This window comes from Cinclus cinclus, chromosome 12, assembly GCF_963662255.1.
Source record: "Cinclus cinclus chromosome 12, bCinCin1.1, whole genome shotgun sequence".
NCBI classification, from domain to species: domain Eukaryota; kingdom Metazoa; phylum Chordata; class Aves; order Passeriformes; family Cinclidae; genus Cinclus; species Cinclus cinclus.
In genome coordinates this window covers 15905278-15928626 of record NC_085057.1, presented here as the reverse complement: position 1 = coordinate 15928626, position 23349 = coordinate 15905278, and the positions used below count along the sequence as shown (strand labels likewise).

Below are 23349 nucleotides of genomic sequence, written 5' to 3'. Positions count from 1 at the left end.
TCTGCCATTTCTCCTCTTACCCACCCCAGCCCCTCCTTTTGTCCCCACACTCCTTCCACTTTCATGTCTCTGTCTTTTCCCCTTGGTTCCTGATTGTCCTGCCTTATCCAAATAAATACCCTGGAACACTTCCCCAAATGCAGCCCCTCCTCACTGGCTCCCAGCTGCAGCAGGAATGCACTCAGGGCAGCAGAAGGGGCTGCTCTCCTTGCCTTGCTTTTGCTGGTACTTCCAAACCCTGGTTTATTTATTTCAGACCTCTTCAGCAGTACTGAGCTCTGTAGTAATGAGCTCCATGGTGATTTTAGTAGTTTTGAGGTAAGAGGTCTTGTATGGAGCAGGGAATGTCCCCAGCAAACAGGATGGAGATAGGGGTGACTGCTGCAGGACCTGGAGCCCAGGTCCTGGTATGTACTGGCTCAGGAGCTGATGGTGATCTCTCAGCATGTTGGTAGTAGCATGTGTGCTCAGACACCTCAGTTGCTGCTAGGTGTGGGGAACCATGCCATAGCTGTGTGAATGAGGGTAAAATCATAACTGTGTGGGTGAGGGGGCTGGGTGTGTTTGTTGGGAGGGTCTGTAACTCTTAGAGCAAGAGCAGAGCTGCCAGAGGGATACTTGGGAGCCTTGTCTCCATCTCTGCTTCTCCTGGGACCTCATGGGAGGCTTTGTCTGCTGGAGCAGTGCCTGACACTGCCAGGACCCATGGTCCAGTTTGGCTCATGGAAGAGCCACGGTGGATTTATCGCCTGGGCTCTCCAAGGAATCCCCATCAGCTGCCAGCTCCAGGGTTTACAGTACCAAAGCAACAAGGGCCTTGACACAAGGTGCATTCCCAGATATCCCATGGTCACGCAGCTTTTCTGCCCTAACTCAGTGTTGTGGGCACTTGAAACCACATGGGGATGTTGGGTCACAAGGCTGGATTATGATGTGATTCACTGATGTCTGGGAGAGCCTCTGCCAACTGCATCTCAGGAGTTGGCACAGCTCAGTGTATGAAAAAACAACTCACAACTCAAAATACTACATCATAAAATATCTGGTTTTATTTACACTTGCACTGGTTGTATTGTCTTGATTCCTTGCAGTTACCCACTGACTTATTTATACTGCATTTTTCAAGATTAATGTAAGAGGAACGACCATCAGGTCATGGGCTCTGCAGGTCCAGGAGGAAGGAGAGAGGGTTCCATCCCTGTGGGGCTCATTTGGAATTGTGTGTCCCACCAGCCATTGCTGACTCACTGTGTCTCATCCGGATGGTTCATAAAGTCTGACGCTGCAGCCTGAATGCCAGCTAGGTCTGTGCTCCTGCACACCTAACAATCCCAGAGAGGTGCAGTCACCCCCTGAATATCTGTGTGGGCAACTGAGGCCTGGATGCCCTAGTTCTGAATGTTTATTTTCATTCCAGTGCATTTCCAAACCCCTCTCTCCTGCATTTTGGTTAAACCCAACACATCCTGCCTGTTATCGGTGTGGAGTTGAACATAACTGAGTGCTTTCCCTTGCTCCAAGGGTGAAAGGGCTCTGGTGTCTAATGGTGTGAGCTGATAACAGCCACAGCTATCTCCAGTCCTCCCCTTCAGCAGGAGTGGAGGTGGCACCTCTGGCTGCACTGCTGCTGTTATTGCTGCCTGGTTCCCACTGCTCTCCCGCAGCACCTTTGGATTTTGCACCTTTGGATCCTGTCAGTGAGGTGCAGGGCTGAGCAGGGTGCTGGAGCACGAGCTGTGATTTCCATGCTTCTGTCAGCTGGTGACTCCCTGGAGCAGCCCCATGTCTGGGTGTTATCAAATGTCTCAGAGTTATTCCCTGCCATCACCAGGCGAGAGCCGGCTTCACAGCCTGACCAGCACTGTGCAAAGACATCAGAGCAGGGCCTTGTGCCTTTAAAATCAAAAACAATAATAACAACACTAAAAAACCCATTACCATTATTGAATAAAAGACCGACAATTTTTTTTTAAAAAAAACCTTCTCTTAAATAATGTTGCTGCATTTCCAGCTGTTCAAATCTTCTGTATTTAGTTATCGTAACAACAAAGTGCTGCATCTGATTTGAGCAGCAGGGAGGCAGCACCATTATTCAGGAGGATTTTATGCAGTTGGGTTTTCTTCCTCGCAGTGGTGCTCTCTCGCCTGTTAGAAGTCCCTTTGTTGCCTTGGCACCCCTGGCCGTGGTGGTGAAGATGGCACTGTGCATTGGCAGAGGGCCCTTCCAGCGTTTAGCAACGCTGTGCCAGGCAGGTCCGGGGAGCAGGGCAGCACAGGAGGCTGCCAAAGGGAGGGCAGGACAGCTCTGAGCTTCCAGGGGAGCTCTCACACTGCACGGCTCATGGGGAGAAGGAAAACAGCAAGTAAGCTCTGGCGGCTGCTGCTGCTGCTGCTGCTGCTGCTGCTGCTGCTGCTGCTGCTGCACAGGGCTGTTGAGAGGTCGTCTTGGCTGAGCCAACCCTGGGGGCAGGAGCAGGTGGGGATGCTGCTGCCAGGTCTGCCAGGGTGTGCCAGGGCAGGAGGGGGTTGTGCTGTGTCAGCGTTTGGCTGGACCATAGAATTGGTTAGGTTGGAGAAGAGCTCTAAGGTCGGAGTCCAAACTCTAACCTGACCACCACCATGTTCACCACTAAACCATGTCCCCAAATGCCGCATTTACCACATGCTAAATCCCTCCAGAGATGGCAGTTCAGTCACTTCCCTGGGCAGCATGTTGCAGTGCTTAACAGCCCTTTCAGTGCAGAAGTTTTTCCTAATATCCAATCTAAACCTGCCCTGACACAGCTTGAGGCCATTTTCTCTTGTGCTATTGCTTGTCCCTTGGGCAAGAAGAACAACAGCCTCGTGTCTAGAACTTTCAGGTAGTTGCAGAGAGTGAGAAGGTCCCCCCTGAGCCTCCTCTTTTTTTTTCAGGCTGAGTCCCCCCAGCTCCTTCAACCACTCTTCACAGGACCTATGCAGATTCAGATCCAGACCCCCGATCCATTGCCATTCTCAAAACACAGTCCAGCCCCTCAGTGTCTTCCTTGTCATCAGAGGCCCAAAACTGAACCTAGGATTCGAGGTGTAGTCTCACCAGTGCCCAGTACCGGGGGACAGTCACTCCCCTGGTCCTGCTGACCACACTGTTGCTGATCCAAGCTAGTTGCCATTGGTCTTCTTGCCCACCTGGGTTCACGATCAGCTGCTGTTCACCAGCACCCCCAGGTCCTTTTCCACTGGGCAGCTTCCCAGCCACTGCCTGACCTGCCTGCAGAGGTACCCAAGGCAGCGTGCACAGGCTGAGCATCCTGGAGGTAGGATCCCCATGCTGGTTGTTTGAGCTGGACGAATGACCTTACAAAAGGGACACGGAGACCTGTGGCTTGCTCCTGTCTTGGAGAACAAAAGGTTCTTGCTGCAGGTGGCAGTGGGGTGCAGCCAGGTAACCTGGGATGTGGCCAGGCAGCCTCCCTGCAGCAGCGAGTCAAGGGCAGCTTAGTTAGGGCATCAGTGATTCATGTAGGTGAGATGATTGCTGAGAACTTGGTTTTGTCACCCCAGATTGGTGGGGATGGAGAGGAAGCTGGAGGCACCTGGTGTGGGAGACTGCGGCAGAGGCTGGAGAGGCTGAAGAAGCAGGAGCAGGCTGAGGACAAGGACACGGCAGATTTGCTTCATATCAAAAAATGCTATTTCGGTACCATCTCCCCAAGGTGGGGAGGGTTGGCAGAGATGTGCAGAAGCATGCAAAGACTCTCAGAAACGTCTTGAATGGCCTTGATCAGTCAGGTGGAGACAAACTGCTACCACACAGCCTCTGGGGACCACGGGGGCTGGTGAGCCCGGTGGGAAGGACACATAATGTGCCTGTGCCCATGGGTCAGCCAGCATGGGCAGAGCCCTCTGAGGAGGTGGCAGAAGTGGCACAAGTTCACAGTGTCTGGCACAAGGTCAGTAGGTGTCTGGCAGTGACCTGGCCCCTCACCCATCACATTTCAGGCGCTGGGTCGCATGAAAGCTTTGGAAACAGGAGTGACCACAGTGTCCCTGGGCTCCTCGCTACCGCCGTGTGTTCCCCAAAAGGTTACCTCCAACCAGAGGTGCATTGTGGGTAATGAGATGCAAATTGATAGCAAGACAATAAGACTGTCTTGTGAGCCCTTCGACAGGGGCCAGTGTTTAAAAGTCAGCCTGATTGCCTCGCTGGCAATTTGCATAGCATTAACCAGAGAGATTTTCTTTTTAAACTTGAACTTTTTTTTTCCTAGAGGTCACCTCAAAGTAATTACAGCTCTGGCAGTCTCTTCATGAAAGTGAACTCTGTGGTTGTGGCTGGAGTGTGAGGAGGAGACTTACCCAGAGTGAGGAGTGGGGACACCTGTTCATGGGAACTGGGATGGGTTTTAGTGTGTCCGTTGAGATAATTCAATAAGAGAGTCCCACTGAGTGCTGAGCACTTTGTCTGCTATGGGAAACACCAGGGCTTGAGTCCCAGCACACGAAAGGGATCCATCCCCTCTCTTGTTATCTCCAGTGCAGGTACAACCTCCTCCTGGGCCTCACCTGCTTTGCTGGGCTGGAAGGGGATAGGCATGTTGGCAGAGTCAAGCTCTGGGGTGTTTGCACCTTCTCAACAGTTTAGTTCAAGTGGGGATTTCAAGCTCTTTTCTAAGTCATGGTAAAAGTGGCTGGAGACCTCAGCCAAGGAGTTCTACCGGAGAGTGGCATCAGACTGCTAGCACTGTGGCTACTCTGCTGTGACCTGGGCCATTTACTTTGACAGTTGAATTCTTTGGATTTAAAGTAGGCAGGTGTCCCTTAGTCTTGCAATTGGACAAGATGATTACCTCAGGTCACTTCCACCTAAACTGTTCTGTTCTACTCTATTTTGCTGCACTCTGGTTTTTAACAGATTGATTGCTTAGTGCAAATCTTTATAACCCATTTGGTTTGAGCAAGGTGAGGAGCAGCACTTTCTCTGGCAGCTCTGCCAGCACCCCTGAGGAGCAACCTGGAGCTGTGAGCAGCTTGGAGGGTGTCCTAGGTTACAATGTAAAGATGTGCCCAAAAGTATGTATTCTATCACCATCTGCTGAAACCAGGCAGTGTTTCTTATCTCTGTGGGAGATACCCTCTGCTGATGGGCCAGCTGTTAAAAAACAGGTGGGGCAATGTTCTCTAGCTTTCTTACCACTGGTGCTTTGTCCAGGAAGATATCTTCTGTTAATGGGCCATGGAGTCCCACTGCATGACTGATAAAATTAAAATAAAATCATCACATTGGGAGACGCTCCATCCAGAGGGAGGAGCCAAACATTTCCTACCTAGATAAAAACTGAGATTTGGCACACCAAGGGAGCCTTTACCCACTGGTTTCCAGAGGACAAGGGCTACCAGACCTTTCTACAGGATCATTACTTCAACAAGACCACTTCATCTGGACTGCTACCACCACCCTAACTAGTGGGGTGTCGGGTTGTAGTCTGACTCTGACAGTGGTTTTGCTTTTGTACTATTGCATGTATTTTATTTGTCTTTTTTTTTTTCTTTTTTTCCTATTGAATTGTATTTCTAACATGGAGTCTCTCACTGTTTTGCTTTCAAACCATGACAAAGGGAGATGGGGCTGTCCTCTCCTCCCCAGCAAAGTGTCCGTCCAGCCTGAAAGCAGGCATGAACTCTGCAGAGGTTCAGCTACGCTGCTGCAAATACAAAGCCAGGCAGTGCTCTGACAGAGCACCTCTTGTTACCGAGCCTGTCTTCAAGTCACAAAGCACGTGCTCCATGCTCAGCCATCCCATGTGGATATGGGATGGTTGCTCCAGATGGTGTCTGTTGAGTAGATGGTCTCTGCTGCAGGCTGTGCTGCAGCGTGAGCAGTCCCTGCAAGGCAACACATCCCTGCTGTGGAAGGCAGCGAGTCAGGGTGGTGATGGGTTTGAAGAACCAGCTGGACAATTTTATCACCATTAATATCATTTGTAGTTATTCAGGCCATGGCTATGATACAAATAATTAAATCTCATGCTTCACAGCATCAGCTGATGGCGTGCTGCAGTCAGGAGTGAATCTCCTACGCAGACCGCACACGAATTATTAACTCTGTTAGAGGGGTTGGTTTAGATCTCCTTCCCCTGACTTGTTCCTCAGTTTCCTCCCTTCTGGCTGCAGCTGTGAGGCTCAGCACCAGGACATCCCTTTCTCGTCCTTCACAGAAGCCCTGCTGTTGTAGGATGCTGGAGTTGCTCAGAGGAGATGCTGTTCCTGCTCCTGCTACCTGGTCTGCAGGTAAATCTGCCTGCTCCTGACCGGGGCCTTCAGGCCATGTGCTCATTTTCCTCCCACCTTCTGGCAGTGCTCAGATCCTGAATCCTTGGGATCTTTCTCTCTGGGCTGTCACAAAGCACCAATCATCTCCTGGCAGCCCTGTGTGTGGCCATGACCTCATCTCACAAAGTTGTTCAGCCTCCTCTTCATCATCATCATCATCACCTGGAGAGGTTCCATTCTTCAGGCTGAAGCCAGCTGGATATGCAAACATCATTTCCTTTCTCTGTGACATCATTTTATCCCATCCTTTAGCAGATTATTGGAGATGTTTGGCCTGAGAGCAGAGCTCTGGGCTCTGGGTTTGTCAGCAGCTCTGGCATCCTTGATGTCTTCTCCATTCCCTGAGCAGCCCCTTTCTGAGACAATAGCCCAGCCAAGCCTGGAAGGATGAAGATCAGCAGTGTGATAGCACCAGGTTATTGACTGACACTGTCTTAGCAGGTCACTGTGGCAGTGCTCCTTCTTAGCTGGGAACAGCAGAGCTGTTCCTATGACTCTGTGCCTCCTCAAGGGAATCAGAGTGGGAAAACTGAGCAGAGAATATTTTTATATTTTTCCTTCTAAGTTTTTTTTCCTCTTTCCATCTTTTTTTTTTCCATTCCTAAAGATTGAGTATAATCAGAGCTAATCAGAAAATTATGAGCTGTCTGCTGATTAGATTCCTAATGTTAATATAGTCAAGAAGCCTCTCATAGTGTTGTATTTTAAGGGAAGTGTAAAAATAACATCTTAGAAGGAGCAAACCAGAGCTGCTGGAGCAGCAGGAAACCCTGCACTGGCAAAGGAGAGCCGGGTTTCACCACTGGCAAGAATTCAGGCCAGCAGAGAGGGAAGGGACAGGACCTATCAAAACTGTATTCAGGTGTGAGGGGGCTGCAGAGCCTGGGAGGAAGAGCCTAAAACCAGCTCTTCCCACCGGTTAGTCCTTGAGCACACCCAAAACTGGGAATTTTGCTGCCGTGCTCTGGAAGAAGGCATGCAGCTTGTTTACTCATTTCCCTTCCCAACAAAGAGAATTTTCACAGATAATTTAGTTCATGCATCTCCCAGCATCATGGCTCTCCTCACCTGCTGCTGCAGGCAAGGGGCAGCCTCAAGTGATAGGGAAAAGGAGTGTGGGATGTGCCCAACACCTCTGAGTGGGGCCTGCAAAGACTCGCTGATGTAGTAGAACTCTCCTTGCCTGAAAGACTGGGTGAGATACCCTCTGGGGTGCTGGTGAGCTCAGAGAGGATGCTCCTGATCCTGGTGGGAGTTGAGGGAAATCCTCATTTCTTGTGCTTGGCTGAGCCATTGCAAAGATCTCCTGAGACTTCCAGAAGCAGATTTAGAGGGGGAGACGCTGCATGGTGATGGCCCAGGACTGAGGTTTTGCCCTTTTTCCATATTTAAGTACTGAGGAGCAATCCATGGGGCTGATGCCTCAAGCAGTGCAGTGGAGCTGCCAGCCCTTTCCACCACTTTCCTCTGCAGTCCCTGCCAGCAGCAGCTCAGCACTAACTCTAGGGCTGAAGGCAGGTATTATGTTCTGGCATACCAATGTTCCTGTTAATAAGCTCCTCGCCATTCACAGGGTGTTTTACTTTGATTCATCCCAATGGCCGTGCTGTATAATGGACTATATACTGTAATTGTCCCCCATTGTCACCACTTAATAACTTAGTATGATGTTATCACAGCCATTCGCAGGGGCTTTTTTGCAAACTTTGATGAATAATATTTTGTTCTTAGTGAATAAAAAAAAATGAAGGAATGGTGAAAAGAGGCAGAAGTTGGACAGAAGTCTGCTCTAATTGCAGAGTGGGCTTAATAATAGAAATGTCCATAGCGTCCAGGCTGCTTTTTGTTTCTGAGTCTCTGGGAACATCCGCTGGGCCAGCCGGGATGGAGCTGCTATTAAATACCATTTATTTTTTAAAACATCTTGATCAGCAGGAATTGGCTCTGTGCTTGGGGAATTTATTTTGCTTTGCTTGCCCTCGACAAGTCTGAGCTCAGACATAGCAGATGGGATCCATGTTCATTTCCACAGACAGGGATAAGGGATGTGATATGCATGGGGTGATGCTCATGGGGTGGGTGCAGGAGCCATGAAAAGATGGACAAGAGGGTGCAATAGTTGGTATTCTGCTGTGCATGGCTTGGGCATGGCAATAGCCTTAACATCTGTCAAGATATTTGGGGAGAACTTTGGGCTCAAGGTTGAGCAGCTGCAGGTAGAAGAGCTGTGCTTGAGGCTGGAAAACGTCTTCACATTTGAGTTCACTGGCTGCCTCTCCAAGGCAGATGTGCAACATCCCACCAAATATCTGTGACTCGCAAGCATTTGTCAGCATCTCTGAGTGCTTATGGTATCTGATTCCATGTCTAGGAGGGGAAGGAAAAGTCCAGAAGAGATCAAGCCCTGAATATGCTGAGAAGAAAGGTGGGGAGGGAGATGCCTGGGCTGGAGTGCCCTCGGTGGGAGGCAGGGGAGGGCTCCTTGCCATCAGGTAGGGACCCAAATGAGTTTTTCCCTGTAACACATGTCCTGACCTTTTTTTAAAAATGAAATCTATTTTATTAATTTTTTCTTTTTATCATATCCGCCCATGAAACATTAAAGATATGACTGTGGAAAAGGTCAAGAAACATGTAGTTGTTGAAAACTTGTTCCACTTGATGGCTTTTCCCTTAGGGAAGCTCCTCCACACTTTCTCCTCCCCCACCTTGGTCTTTAAAACAGAAAGAGTCAAGATGCCTTGAATTTTGGGTTTAACAGAAACAGCAAAAGATGTTTCTGGAGCAGGACGGAGGGAAGGGCACTGCAAGTTCCCTTGGGGACCTTCTGCATCAACCCAGCACTGTCACAGGGAAAACCTGAGCTGGGAAGGATTTCTCCCCACAAACACAGACCCCAAAGGAGGGTTGTAGGGTCTCCATCCGTGCGAGAGCCACGTGCCTTGGGGAAGGAGAGGCTTCTCAGGGGGCTGGTCTGCAGTGAGGACATATCTCAGGCAGAATTAATAAAGACAAAGCCTAAGAAATGTGTGTAGTGACAAGTTGTCCTGGTTTCAGGACAAGTGCTTTGAGTCCTTCTCTTTGGCTTGGCCTCTCTTTATACCCCATGGGAATGGAAGGCAGTCACACTTGCTGCAGGAGGGAAGAGAAGATGAGCTCTCCTTACAGGGGCTTTATTAGCACCCGCACTTTCTGGGCATCAATCTGCTAGGCAGGAGCCAGATTTGCATAGGCAATGAGAGTTGCTTTCCTTGCACAAGCAAAGAGAAGGAATGAAATAAAGAAGATGATAATGGCGTCAGAAGAGTAGGTGTATTGAAGTTCTTTGGGCAAGTTATGCTACTTGTAACATAATATCAGAAGCCTGTGTAAACCAAAAAATAGGGAAGTAGGGGGTGAAGCAGAATGGATACATCTGCCAGGGGCTGGACTTGGTCTAGAATACATCAGATTCCCTTGTCCCATGGGGCTTGTTCTCTTCTGTTTGATTCCTCCTTTCATTGTAACTGAGGAAGCTGGGCAATAAATGGGGCTTGCTGGGCTGTAAAAATGCAGAGTTGAACAATACTGAAATTTTAGGCTTCAGACAAGAGAGAATAGGTGAGTGGAGGGCAAAAGCAGCAACCATCCTGCTCCATCAGCATAGCCCAGATTTGTCCAGTGGTCTGTAAGCGCCAGCGTGGGGATGGGGACTGAAAGGAAATTCTGTGTGATGATTTGGGGCTTTGAATAAGAAGGCACAGGAGTGAGAAGGCACATTGGGCCATCTTGACCTAGAGCAATGATTCCTGAAGAGCTGGAGTTTTGAGCTTTGCCAAAGAGCAGGAGACTGAAGGGCCAGGAGAGGGGGAGTGAGCACCTTGATCTCCAAAAAAGGAGTCCCAGTGGGATGAGAATGGCTCCTGGCAGCCTGGAGGCTGCCCCTTGCCCCATGGAAATGCCAGGGGGAGGTGGATGAGTGTTTAAGTCACTGTGAGCTGTCACATTGGGAACAGCTATTTGGTGGCTGTCTAAAATTGCTTCCTTCCACCTCCCTGAAACTTCCCCACCTCCCCTGGAGCCACTGGGGTTTCTTTGCTGTTTTTATGAAAGTTTGAGCAATGCTAGTTCCAGCTATTGTCCTTGGTTTTAGAGCAAAATACTACTAAAACGTCATTTCTATGACTTTTTGCACTGCTATTTTTATTTTTTTTTTGGTGTTTAAAACTGACAGTGTCAATTACTCTGCTTGTGTTCCCATCACAGTGGCAATGGAGGCCTGAGTAATTGCTCGGTGTGTCTGACCCCTCTCAGGCTGCAGGAGGATGGCTGATAGCACTAGAGGACACCAGAAAGATGTCACATGTGTCCCTGGAGGGTTCCAAGTGGAGACGTTTTGTGGGTTTCTCTCAGGGTTTGTCAGGGTTGTGGGGTGATGGTATTTTGGGGCACTCTTGTGAGAATTTGTGCACACTGAAAATCTACCTTAGCATAAAAACCTGATAGCAGAGGAGCTTTGGCTGCACTGGGATGTGCCACATGGAAATCCCCACGTGGGAGCAGATAATAAACGAGGTGCTTTTTAAAGCTTGCACATCACAGCGCAGCAAGAGGTGATGCCTTAAAATAAATTGATTGTAAGTGGTTTCCAGTACAAACTTTCAACAGTCTCCACTTGAATGAAAGGCAGAGAGCTAAAGGGGAGGATTTCAAAGGCACTAAAGGCTTCATGCCCATGGAGCAGGGAGTCAGGGGCCTGCCAGGATGCAGGCTGCATTTTGGGTTTTCAGGGATGCCCTCCTGCATCTCACAGGAGCTTCTGTGTTGTTGGTACCATATGGTGAACCACAGGGAAGGGAGAGCCACTCCTTGAACTTCTTCTCATCTTCATGTGGAACTTACTTGTCCAAAATACACACAAGGATAATGATAAGGAAGGAATTTTTTTTGTTTGTTTGAAGACTGTCTGCTAAGACCTGGCCAGGCAAATTCCTCCTCCTCCTGCCCAAGTGACAAGCTGTATCACTTCCTTTTTTTTTCTTTTATTTTTAAAAACCCCTGTTCCTCCAAGCTCTAAGTAAAACAGATTTTTAAGTGCAACTATCTTTTATAATTGCTGCTAAAATGCCTTGTGGTTATTGTAATAGATTTTGAACTGTGACAAGTCCTTCTTGATGACCGTAGCAGGAGGTCCATAGGACATTAGGGAGCACTGTTTGAATGTTTGGAGTGTATTTGGGAGGAGATAGGGCTGGAGCAGTGGGCTGAGATTGTGACTAACACGCTGACCCTTCCAACACTGCGGAAGCTGAGCCTGCCCTGGGACTTCATGCCAGAAGGGACCATCCCCAAAAACCCTTTGTAGGCACCATGTCTCTCCAGTCACCCATCCCATGGGAACCACAGCACACTGGCATGGGGGGAAAGGACATGGAAGGAGCCCAGGGCAGCAATGTCTCCTCCTCCCAGCTTGGTGAATCGCCTGCTGTCACATTTCCCAGCTCTGACCTTCCAGCAAATGCATCTTGACCTGAATTATTTCTGGTCATCTGAAACTTTATTGTGCAGTAAGCAGCTGCTTGTCACCCAGCAGGAGAGTCCCCAAGCCCTTCTAGTCGTGGCAGAGCTCTGACAGATGCGCTGCACTGTGCCAGGATGCCGTGTTAGTGCCCAGTAGCTCACCTGCCCTGTCCCTGCTGCTGTCTCCCAGCAGGACCCTGGCAAAGCAGGCAAGGACAAGAGCTGTGGGTAGCAGCACCGACCAGGCTTCTAGCCTGGCAGCCCACCACCAAGGGGCTTGGATTGGAATGGGACACATCTGCTGGGACACATCTGTCCTACCCACAACCAAGAAACAGCTCTGGAGCCACGTTTCTCAGGTGGTTTGTATCCATCACCCCTCTGGGATGCTGCTGACATGTCCCAGCTCTTCAGCACCTCCTGGGAGGCAGCCACCAATATTCCAGCTTCATCCCAAGACAGACTTTTTTCCTTGACAGCCAGAATTTTGGGCTTTCTGCTCTCACTACTGTGGAAATGGTATGAACTTCCATCAGGAGCAGACTGGGCTTTTTGTGCCTTGCTCATCTTGTGAGCTGGTGCTCCAAAAGTGAGTGAGATGTGTGAAATGAGCACCATTTCGAGTTGCTGGGCACTGACAGCTCAGAGAACTGTGCTGCCACAGGGCACCTGAATACTCATGCTTGGCTCTCCTCTGGCTGAATGTTGGGATCTCAGAGCAGAAGTCCCTGCTTTCCTCTCCATCCACTACAGAAGATGCAAAAGGCTATCATGACTGCAAATAGCATGGCAGAGGGGATGGAGGTAAAGGATTTTACTCATATCCTGAGCAGAGCAGGCAAGTGTTCCTGGTTTGGCTTCCTAAGGGACCACCTGCATCCCAAAGCCAGACAGCAGCACATTCCAGCAGGACTTGAGCATGATGATATTTAACAGTACTTTAAACTGAGTGTTCAAAGTCATCTCTAACGCAAGAGCAGAGTTTGCTGCCATATGTCCAGAGAGAAAGGCAGGAGGATGCGGGATGAGGCAATGCTAGTGTGGCCAAATGCTCCTTCTGCTGACTCCACTCAGAGGAAAGGGACAGTAAGAGAGGCCAAGCCTGCCTGCACCTGTTCCTGGCCTCATCTCTCCATCCTGCCTCCCATGGCTGTTTCACTGCTGATGGAGAAGGGGACAGATCCTGCACCCTGGTGTGAGCCCTTCCTCCCCCAGGAGTGATAGAGCAGGAGCCAAGGAGGGTCTGAGCAGCTGAGCTGAGGTTTTGCTATTGCTGGTCCCCAGGGGCAAGTGTCCCCTTGGATTTACAGGGCACAGTGCCCCCTGCCCTCTTCCTCCCTTCCTGGGTGACAGGGAGCAGGTGCAGAGCTGCTCTCTGCTTGTGATTTTGGAAAGCAAGTATCCACTCTCATGGAATACAGGAACTCCAGGAGAAGGGTAACAGAGAGAGGCTTCTCTGCAAGGGGAGAGGGGCTGAAGAGAGCACCAGGCATGATTCGTGCTGCAGGATGCCTGGTTCTCTGCACTGTCCTTTGGCCCTTGGTGCTTTGCTCTTTGTGGGAAGTTAAGCCCTTCTGGAGACCTGAGCAATATTTCAGGATAGGGGAAACACCCTAAGCAACAACACTCTCCCTTTCCTCACGATCTCTGCAAAGACATTGGTACCATGGATGGTGGGATGTTTAACTCCTCCCTTCGTTGTGGTTGTTGGGTTGGTGCTGTTGTTTCCTGTTGGTAAAAATTGTGGCCCTGGAGAAGGAGGAGAAATGAGAAATGCTGGCAGCAGAACAAGAGCCACATGTTGCTGGCCTGCAGAGCCATGAACTAAAGTGCTCAGTAAAATGATGGAAGTTGTGGCTCTGGGCTCATCCCAGGCCCCCAGTGCCATATGCTGACTGTGCCACTGCCCAGATGGGTTCTGCAGCAGCTCTGGCTCTGGTTTAGCTCCAGGTTTGCACTCGTGACCTCACTGCTGGTAGAGCTGCCTCTGCAGAGGTGTCCCTGCTCCCTGCCCTGCCAGACCCCAGCAGCAAGCACCAGCTGGTACAGAACCAAGGTCTGGGAGCCCTTGGAGGATTTCCAGCGTGCTCTTTGCTAGTCCCTGGGGCTTTATTTGCCCTCCCATGAGCAGGAGAATGTTAGCAGCCAGTGCTGGCTCCAGCCACATCCTCCCTCATGCACAGGCTGGATTGAAGCACAAAGGAAGGAGGGATGGGCTCTATCCATCCCTCTCTTTCCTCACAGCCAAGGGAGTTATTGACAAACAAGTTAGTGCTTTGAAAGAAAAATGCCACAGCATATTTGAAGCTGCCTTCATGATCAATACTGAGCCATGGCTGAGCCTGCTGCCGACTGGATTTCAGATGACGGCTGTGGGGGTAATAAGAGCCCTGGGATCAACTGTCTGGGAGATTATTACAGGATGAGATGCTTCACTGCTTTGCAGTGTTTACTCAAGATTTATATTCCCTATGTGTACCTAAGGGGGTTGTTGTCTTTTGTCACTGGTTGACCATTTTTTGACGGTGATGTGCATGCTGTTGGTAGGGTTTGCTTAGGAGTGAATTCCATGAACAGGGAGAGAATGTGCCAGGAATGAGAGGGAGAGCTGGGATGGAGACAGCCTGGAGCTGGTGGCTGGAATGGGACCATGAGAAAGTGCCCTCTGCCTTGTTGCATGCAGGCAGAAAGGACGGAGACGTGAAGCGTGTGGAATGGGCTTTTGCCTTTCCAGATGCTCTGCAGCAACAGGTGAGGCTTCAGGGTACCCTGTCTATGGAAGAGGGGCTGGTAACAGAGGAGAGGGCTTGTGCCATCCTCATTCCTTCACTATGGAGGAGGAAGAGCTGCAAAACCAGCTCCTGGGGGGATGTTCCTGCGTGGGGCTTGGGTTCCTCAGCTTTGTCATATGTGTTTGGTTTTACCTTCTTGCCTTAATCTTTCATTGGCATTTTCCTGCCTTGGGAGGAAGGCTGGAAGGTGTGATGCTGTGCAGCCCTCCCTGGCCTGGTAGCAGGGGGCTGCCCCTGGGCTGTGTGAATCTCCAGCAAAGATCTACCCTTCCGGCTGTGTGCAGGGCTGTGGGAGGTGAATGCTCTTCACAGCGGGTGATAAGAGTCTCACTGAGGGAGTTAAATGAAGGATTAGCAGGAGCCTCTACCTCGGAGCAAACATCCCTAGGCGCACACAGCTGCTGGGTGATGGGCCGTGGCTGGATCTTCCACACCGCTTGTGGGCAGAAGCCAGGAACACCATCCCAGACTGCTTAAGGAGCATCCCCCAGCATCCACGTAGGCTTGGGGCATCTGTGTGGAGGCTTGGACACAGGGGTGGCATAGCTGCTGTTACACAGGGCTGCTCAGTCTCCTTCTGCAGAGTGTTTGCTGTAATCCTGTTTTATAAATCCAGCCTTGGTCTTTGGCCTCACTGGGTGCTGCTCTGCTGCTTGCCAAGGTAAACCCACTGATCCGACTGGGGCAGAGGCAGCCAGAGCATGCTTATTGCCATGGTGGGGCTGGGAGAAGAGATTTAGTAAATCATTGGACCAGTTTCCTTTGGAAAGAGTCTGTTTCAAAGTATCAGAGCAACGCAGGGTAGTCGGAAGTGTGATGGGAGAGAAGGGGTGTCGAGGAGGAGGTGAGCATCACCTTTGGGTGTCTGCTCCATCAGAGACGATCTGCAGCATGCTAGCCCCTCAAGCAGTGGGGATGCCAACAGCAGGGATGGTCCCCTCCACTAGAGAGGAGGTTGTAGTCCTTGCCTGTGCCAGGTCTAGTGCTCCAAGCATTCCCCACTGCTGTACTCCCAGCAGCTTCAGAGCATCAGACCAGCTGACCCCAAAAGGTGCTGCTGGGCATCAGCTGTGCTCAGGGTGGGGTGAGGGAGCTTGTGGGGGATCAAGCTGAGCAGCAGGGTCCTGGAGCAAAGCCAGGGAAAAGCAGCAGCCATGAGTCTGGAGTTGCCATCCTCTGGGCACCCACCTCGTTGCCCCTTTCCTGCCCATCTTTTGGGAGGGAGGGCGTCTGCCACCTTTGCTGCCACCTGCCTGTCCCAAGTCCGTGGTGTCCTCAAGGCTCCTTAATGCCAGGTGAGTTGGTGTGCTGAGCAGGGAGCTCCTGACGGATCTGCCCGGGTGAGCAGCGAGGCAGGGAGCAGCTCCGTGCGGAATACAAATGAGTCTGGGGCACGATAAGCACATGCAGCACCTTCCTCCTCACACACCCTGCTGTCGGGATCTCCAGACACCAATCCTTTGCAAATCTCCTGCTGGCCTTTCATGACCTTCAGAGTACTTTCAATTCAGTGTTTTCAGCCTCTAAATCTCCTGTCCTTAGCCCTGTGTGACTTCTGGAGAAAGAACAGTGCTCCTTAAAGTGCTGGGGCAGTCTCTGCACCACAGCCTGATGGAAATCTCCAGGTATTTCACACCCGTGCTTTATTTTTGGTAATTCCTCTATTTTTTTATTGCTGTTTGAACCCCACAGTTGACAACCCCATGTCTGAAATCTGGAGAGGTTTGGGTGACTGCCCTGTACCCTGCCAGGCTCTTCAGTGCACTCCCTTCCTCCTGGGCATCTCACAGTCCCTGCACGCAGCACACCTTGCGCTGGTCTGATTGATCTGTAACACTTGAAAAATAATGGTTTAATCATTATAAAGGATTAGAAATAATCCTTGAGCTGTATCGATCACAATAACATTATTCATGATGAACTCATTTGGCATTAATGGGTACGTTCTGGAGTGTGTGGTTTTGGGCAGAACCATCACCTTCCCTGGGGAGCCATCAGTGGAGTTTGTGGGAGCAGCAACAAACCCTGCCCTAACAAACAACTCCAGGTCCTACTGTCCCAGATAGCCCTCTTGGGGGATCTATTGTTATTGGCACGGTTTTGGAGGGTCCTGAATCCAGCAATTACCCATCCTGTTCATAACAGCAGCCCATCTCCTGGCAGGGGCTGGATGGGCTCCCTCTAGCAGCACTCAGGGATGTGACAAGATGGGACTGCTCCCGTGGGAGCCCCACACGGCATCACTCCGGGTCTGTCCCCCACAGAGGATCGATCCCCTGTGACAGAGGAAGGATGGCTGGCTGCCCGCTTGGCCCATCTCTCCTCCCAGTCACCATCTTGCTCTGGGACTGAAATGTCTTCAGTGAGGAAAATGCTCTGGGAGCAACATCTGGAGGGCTCTGGGGGCACTTCTGCTGGGTGAATATCCAGTGGTGGGCCAGGAGCCTGCACAGTGCCCTGCTCTGGATGTGCCATCCTGCTATGGGCCCCCACATTCCTGCAGTGTGCTATTTATCAAACAAAAATATCTGGATTTCCTTCTTTTTTTTTTTTCCTCCAGAAATTATGTCTGGTTTGACTTTGACAAATTGACATTTTCCAGAGGAAGAATATCTTCTGTTGAGGCATCGTTCCTGGGTGTAGCCGTCCCTTACTACACCATTTGCAACCCTCCAGGCACTTTGCACAAGGCGATGAATAGTTAAAGATGTCCATAAATCTTACCCCAGCCCATAATAAACAAACACACTCTTATCAAGTATAGAAAAATGCATATTTCATCACCACTGCCGTAAACGCAACTCAGAATAAATGCCTGTCTTTAATCAGCCATCTCAATATATAAACAGAGTACAAAAGCTTGGGGCAGGGGTGAGATAGAGAATTGGGCCAAGGATTTTCTAAGCAGCTTTTGGGGGCAGGGATGTGGCTGTGCAGGTGAGACCGTGAAAAACTGTCCTGAAAATTCGTATCACTTGGTTTTCTGTCCAGCCACGTGTTGTTTCTCATTCCCTTCTGCCTGTCACTGAAGCCATAAGGATTTTGGTTTAATGTTCAGCTGATAGCTGATCTTTCCCCTTGGATGCTGGCCACTGAAAGCAAGCACTTTGATTTGGAAATCAAGATTAAGAGAAAGAGAAAAGATTATACAGGAAAGTTTTGACCAGTACGTGCTGAGATTATGCAGTGATGGATTCGTGCTTCCCTGCATCTGATAAGAACAAGCTGCATTTTCAGGCTGGGGAGGGCCAGATCTGCGATATCTTTCACCTTACTTTTAAGTGCCTGTGTTTTGCCACACTCACAGAAATACAGCATCTGTTGCTACAGCCCTGCTCAAGCCACCCTGCCAGGGCTGGGGCTGCCACTCTTCTGCTTGGGGACACTGTGGCACCTGGGGGCTTTCCCCTGAGCATCCATTTGGAAGGGCTGAGACATTTTGCATCCCTGGGTACTGATGGGAATGCTGGAGAAACTGGTGACAGTGGGGACAGCAACTGTGACCTGTGGCTGTGCCCAGGGCTCGTATGTGTGTGTGCTCTCATAGCTGGCCGCTGTTCAGGCCCTGGGGAAGTAATTTCCCAGGGATGTTGCTGAACTTCACTGCTGCTGTCCCTGTGGGCTCCCACCAGCCTGCCACATTCCTGATGAGCAAAGGAGTGCTTTTTCATCCTGGGATTAGTGGTTCAAGGCACGGAAGTCATGTGTGTACTAGTGCTGGGAATCCTGTGTTTGTTATGTGAATCTTTGTGGTGCTGCCCAGGCAGTGATTTGGGGTTGTTATTTAGCCCAAGATGTCACCCCATTTTCAGTGCTCCTTCCTCCTCTCAGCCAATTCAATGTCTGAAAACAGCCAGGGCTCACCTCTCTCCCCATGATCTGGCTGCCAGCACCATTTGCTTGGACCAGAGCATGTCCATACCCCTCTAGAGAAATACACTTGCAGGGAAATAATGAGCAGGCGAGGCAGGAGCCTGTGCTGTGAGGTACCTCTTTGCTTGGCTGTCTCCCACTAACTCTCTAGGGAGCCCTCTAGGGACTACAACAGCCTCATGGCCTGTTAGTCCTATACGGATTGGCCCCTGGAGCTGAGACCTGGCGGTGTGTATTCCCTGGGAGCCTTGTACAGCTGATGCTGGTGGGGAGCAGGCTGTGCTGAGTACAGCATGGCCAGACATAAGCCCCGTGCCCCTGTTAGCAGTGAGTGTCCAGCACCCCGGAGGTCTGGGTGGCCCTGGGCTCTGTGGGCTGGCTCAGGACACTGGGCTGCCTCCCGCTGGATTTTGGTGCTGATCAGGTTATAGAGCGCTGGCAGGTAGCTCCCTGGGTGGCTGCCTACAAACCTGGCTGCCTGGGGCTGGTCAAGGGATGGAGGAAAACATGCTTGTTTTGCTCTTGGCTTTATTTTCTGAGTGATGCAGAGAGGATTCTGTAGAAAGCCTGGAGCTCTTGCCCCGTATATCCCCTTTGATTCCACAAAAGGCCACAATCTTCCACGAAGAAGATTGCGGTTTCTTCCAGGCACTGCAGAACCCCAGGGGCTGCCCAGTCTCCAGCCCTGCCCTGCTGCACCCTCTGTGCTGGTGAGGGGTCTCATGGCTGAGCATCCAGTGAGGGTACCCTGGTGCTGAGCATCGCCCCATCCTGCTTCTGGCAAATGCTTGTTCCTCTGGTTACCCCAGTGTGGGCATGGGTATACAAAGGGGTTAAATCTGGATGGGCAGCATGGTGCACCTCTGGGCCCCAGCACTGGGGCATTTTGAGGGAGTTGTGAGGCATTCTTGAAGAGTCTGCCCTGCTGTGCACAGAGCTTCAGGCTGTCAGTACATAGACCCGGGTTCAGCCCTTGCCCTGTGCATCAAGAGCTGCCCTGCTCCAGCGAGATGCCAGCAGATGCCAAGCTGCAGTGGCTGAGCCCTGTTGAGTTCAGTCATAGATTCCTCTGGAGATACTGGCTTGCAGGAAAAGCAGGAGCAAGTGGGAAACACTGGCTCCCTGTTCATAGAACACTGTCCCAGGGTGCTGCCCACAGTGCCTGCTCCTGCCTCCTTGCCAGTGCAGCAGAGGGGTGGCAGGGTGCTGCAGGAACCCCCAAACAGGGATGCTGGGTGTTGGGGTGGCACCCGTGCTCCTGTGCTGGTGTGGGTAATGCCTAGGTCCTCTTGCTTCCCCTAGGCTCATTTCTCCTCTCCCACTTGTTTTGCAGAGACTTGCCAACGCGGCGGAGAAATTCCAGAAGGCTCACCACTGGCAGGACAACATCCGGGTAAGGCTCCCAGCCGCTCCCACCCCTTTCCTCCTCTGGTATGACAGTGACACAGGAGTCACTGTCGCATCCCTCCTTGTCCCCGTCGTGAGTGGCCGCTGGCTATGCCGTGCTCGGCACCCCCCCGCTCACCGCCTGCCACCGCTAATGAGCGCAAATTGAGTGATTCTGAGCTCGTTTGCAGCCTCGCCTCAGCCTGCACACACCGCGAGGAGAAGGCAGGAGGTGAAGGTCGAGCTGACAGCTCGGCTCTGAGGAGCGGGGGCTGAGGAGACTCCGGCTGTCCCCATCTCCGGCAGCCACTGCGTTTGGTGCCCGCACGAGGTGACAGCAGCCCTGGCTCATCTGTGGCACATGCCGGCAGCTGCGGTGGGGGCTGTTCCTGGGGAAGGAGCAATCTGGGCTGGGAGAGGGAAGACGCGGGTTTAATGATTGCATTTGACTTTGTAATTCTGGCGGTGATAGCACTCAGCGGGAACCTGAAGGATTCTGTCTGGAAATGCTCTCAAATTATAACCATAATACAAAAGGAAGGAAAGATTGTTTTTCTCCCAATGCGAATGGAGTCTGCAATAAAAAATATTCCTGAGCCACCCAGCCCCTTCCTCTTGGGCAGGGCTGCATCCTGCCCAGCCCTGAGGTGTCCCCTGCATCCTCTGAGGGGACAGCCTGGGGACAGCCCCACTGCCAGGCAGTGCTGCTGTGTTTTGGGGTGTATTTCACAGTCTGAGCTTCTGCTGCTCACACAGACCTTCCTGCCATAGGTGATGGTCACCAGGGTTTGCTGGGGAGAGGAAGAAGTGGGAGGAACAAAAGAGAAAGCAAAGGATTGAGCTGCTTAGCTTTCATTTGCCCTGTGGCCAGTGTGGGGGCAGACACTGGTGGCTGATTCTGTGTCCCACGGGTTCCCAAGGAGCAGGATGAGCTCACAGGGGATCTTCCTATCTGCATGAGAGCACTGGTGAATTGCTGTCACCTCTTCCCAAGAGGCAGTGGAGCGGAGGTGAAGAGGATAATGAGATTTGGTGCAGGCACCTGCTGATGCCAATGCCAGTGCCACACCAGGACCTTGGCTTGGGGCTCCCAAGCAAAGTTCAGAGAATCTTTGGGCATCTTCATCCCTAGTGTTGATCCAGTCTGATGTGTCCTCTGGGATCAGGAAACATATCCCTGAGCAGCACCTGAAGCTTGACCGTGGCTACCCCAGGGACACTGTGGTTGCCCCACGCACCCCATGCTGGGCTGGCACCCAGGGTGCCACATGCCTTGTGACCTTGTGACCCGGGCATGTGCAGGGCAGGCAGAGGTGGCACAAGGTCACTTCATTTTGTAGCAGTGCTTGGGGCTTCTGCTCAGCCTCTGGAGTGCAAGGATTGGGCTCCTGCTGCAGGGGCCCTTTGGAGCCCCAAAGAGCTCCTTCTCCAGCCAGACCTGGCTGCCTTCCACTGCCACAGAAATAACAGCAGGACACAAAACATGCTGGGAAAGGCTATAGCGCTGGGGAGCTTTTGGCTCATTTTGCCATTCACGGCACAAACCTTTCAGAAATCCACTTTCATAGAAAAAAATATTTTTAATAGCACTGTTTGCAACCACTTAATCAAGGTAATTAGGAGCAAGTCACCCAGAAACAATGTGCAGCGATGCGTCACTGCAGAGCTTGGTGCAGCTTTATCAGGACAGCCCAGACCTGGCTGGGACACTTGATGGACTGGTCCAGCTCTGTGCACAGCCCCCAGGGTGCTGGGCATCAACCCTGCCTGCATCAGTCCTGCCTGCATCAGCCCCAGCTCCTGAGCAGAGCAGAGGGATGAAGGGGCTTTGTCCATCTCGTTGCCAGGGTTGAGCCTCCTTTTTCTGCCATTCATCCATGAAATGGCCAGGCAAGGACAGACCCGTGTGCCAGCACCACTGACCCTGGCTCTGCAGCTGCCCCGAGCTTGTTGCCGGTGCTGACACAGGCAGCAGGCAGGGAAGGCAAGGCGGCAGCACAAGCATCCCAGCCCCTCCTCTCCTCCCTTCCCACCGAGCAGCTCGTTCCTCCTGGCTGCAGCTCTCCCCTCTCCTCCCAGCGTGTCGCGTCCTAACCCCGAGCCGGAGTCGATGACAGATTGTGGCGAGCTCGGTTATTTTTGTGTTTCCATCCAAAGGCGCCGGCAGATGCTGAGTGTTTGCGCTGCATTAGTGCTAATGGCAGCCCCATTAAACCTCACTGCAGATGGGTTGCTATGGAAGTCGAGGGGAAAATGAAGCAGGAGCAAGAGCCTGAGCGGCTGGGAGCTGCTGCCAGCAATCACTCACGATCCTTCTCTATGAGGAAAGTTCCTTTTTCCTTGCTGTTTTCTGGTGTTTCCAGCTACACGCCAGCCTTGCTGACCTTTCTGGAGCCGAGTTGAGCCTTCCACCTCAGAAGGCTATACAAAGTGCTTCCCTGTTACCTAAACAATCCCTTCATACTGTCCTGCTTCATCCCTGCTCCTTGTTCTCATCCACCCTCAGGCCCCTCCTGTCTACCAGCTGTGCCGAGCTGGGGCCGTATCCCCAGATCAATTCTGGACATCAGACTGTTTTCCTTGGTCAAAGCCTTGGCCCCAAGGTCAGCCATACTCTGAGGACCCTCATGAGTTCCCTCGAGCTTGTTTTACTGCAGGGCTAGGTGGCAGCTCAGAGTGCCATGGTGGGCAGGAACGTGGGCAGGCTGTGAGGAGAGATTGTGCCCTTCCTTGCCTGCACAGTGAGGGTCTCTCAAGGATGCACATTCATCCACTGGAGAAGGCTGGTGGAGCTCTGGAAGGGTGAGAGCTGACTCCTGTTGCCAGAGTGGGCTCCCACCAAGGGATACAGCAACCCCCTGGCACTGGTATGATAGGAAACCACAGAAAATTCCCCGTTTGCAGTGGTCTGGCCAACCAGTTTTCCCAGCGAGAATCTTCTGGCCTACAGGCTTCCATTCAGAGGTCCACTGGGATAGTCTGGCTCCACTCCATACAGAGCCATGAGGATTTGTCCTTCAAGGCACATCAGGGCTGTTCTCCTGCTATGGATGTCCCCAGTTATATCTCCCAGCTGTGGCAGTGGTTCTGAGTTCACCCTTTGCTCACCGTCCCCAGCAGCAAATGGAGGTGCCAGGACTCCAGCCCACCTTGCAATGCAGTTTTCAGGTTTCCATCCTCTGTTTGCTGCCCTACTTGGGCAAGGGATCTGCAGAAGTACCTATAAAAATGCTGAAAGGTCATGTTGCTTTCTTGTTTGCTGCCATCTTTTGTACCCATCTTTGCTGACAAGCTGCCATGTGGCCTGTCAGACATCCCAGTCAGCTCCATGTTCTCCCAGCTCTTCTCTGTTTGGGTGCTCTTCTTTCCTCCCGAGTTTTCCTTGGATTCTTTTCCAGACCTTCAACCCTATCCCAGCAGCATCAGCAGGGTCTCAGGTTTCCCACACTCGCATAGTGGGGGATGCTGTCAGAGGTGCAGATCTGCA

The 23349-nt window shown here is 51.5% G+C and overlaps 1 protein-coding gene across 2 annotated transcripts in view; it reads left to right on the top strand.

Moving 5' to 3' along the window:
* CACNA2D2 (calcium voltage-gated channel auxiliary subunit alpha2delta 2) overlaps nucleotides 1-23349 on the top strand; it is a 188283-nt gene that overhangs the window by 127049 nt on the left and 37885 nt on the right. For both annotated transcript variants that reach the window (XM_062500985.1, XM_062500986.1), the window contains exon 3: nucleotides 19810-19869. In XM_062500985.1, coding sequence (XP_062356969.1) covers nucleotides 19810-19869 — 60 coding nt within the window. The remainder of the gene's footprint in view (nucleotides 1-19809; nucleotides 19870-23349) is intronic.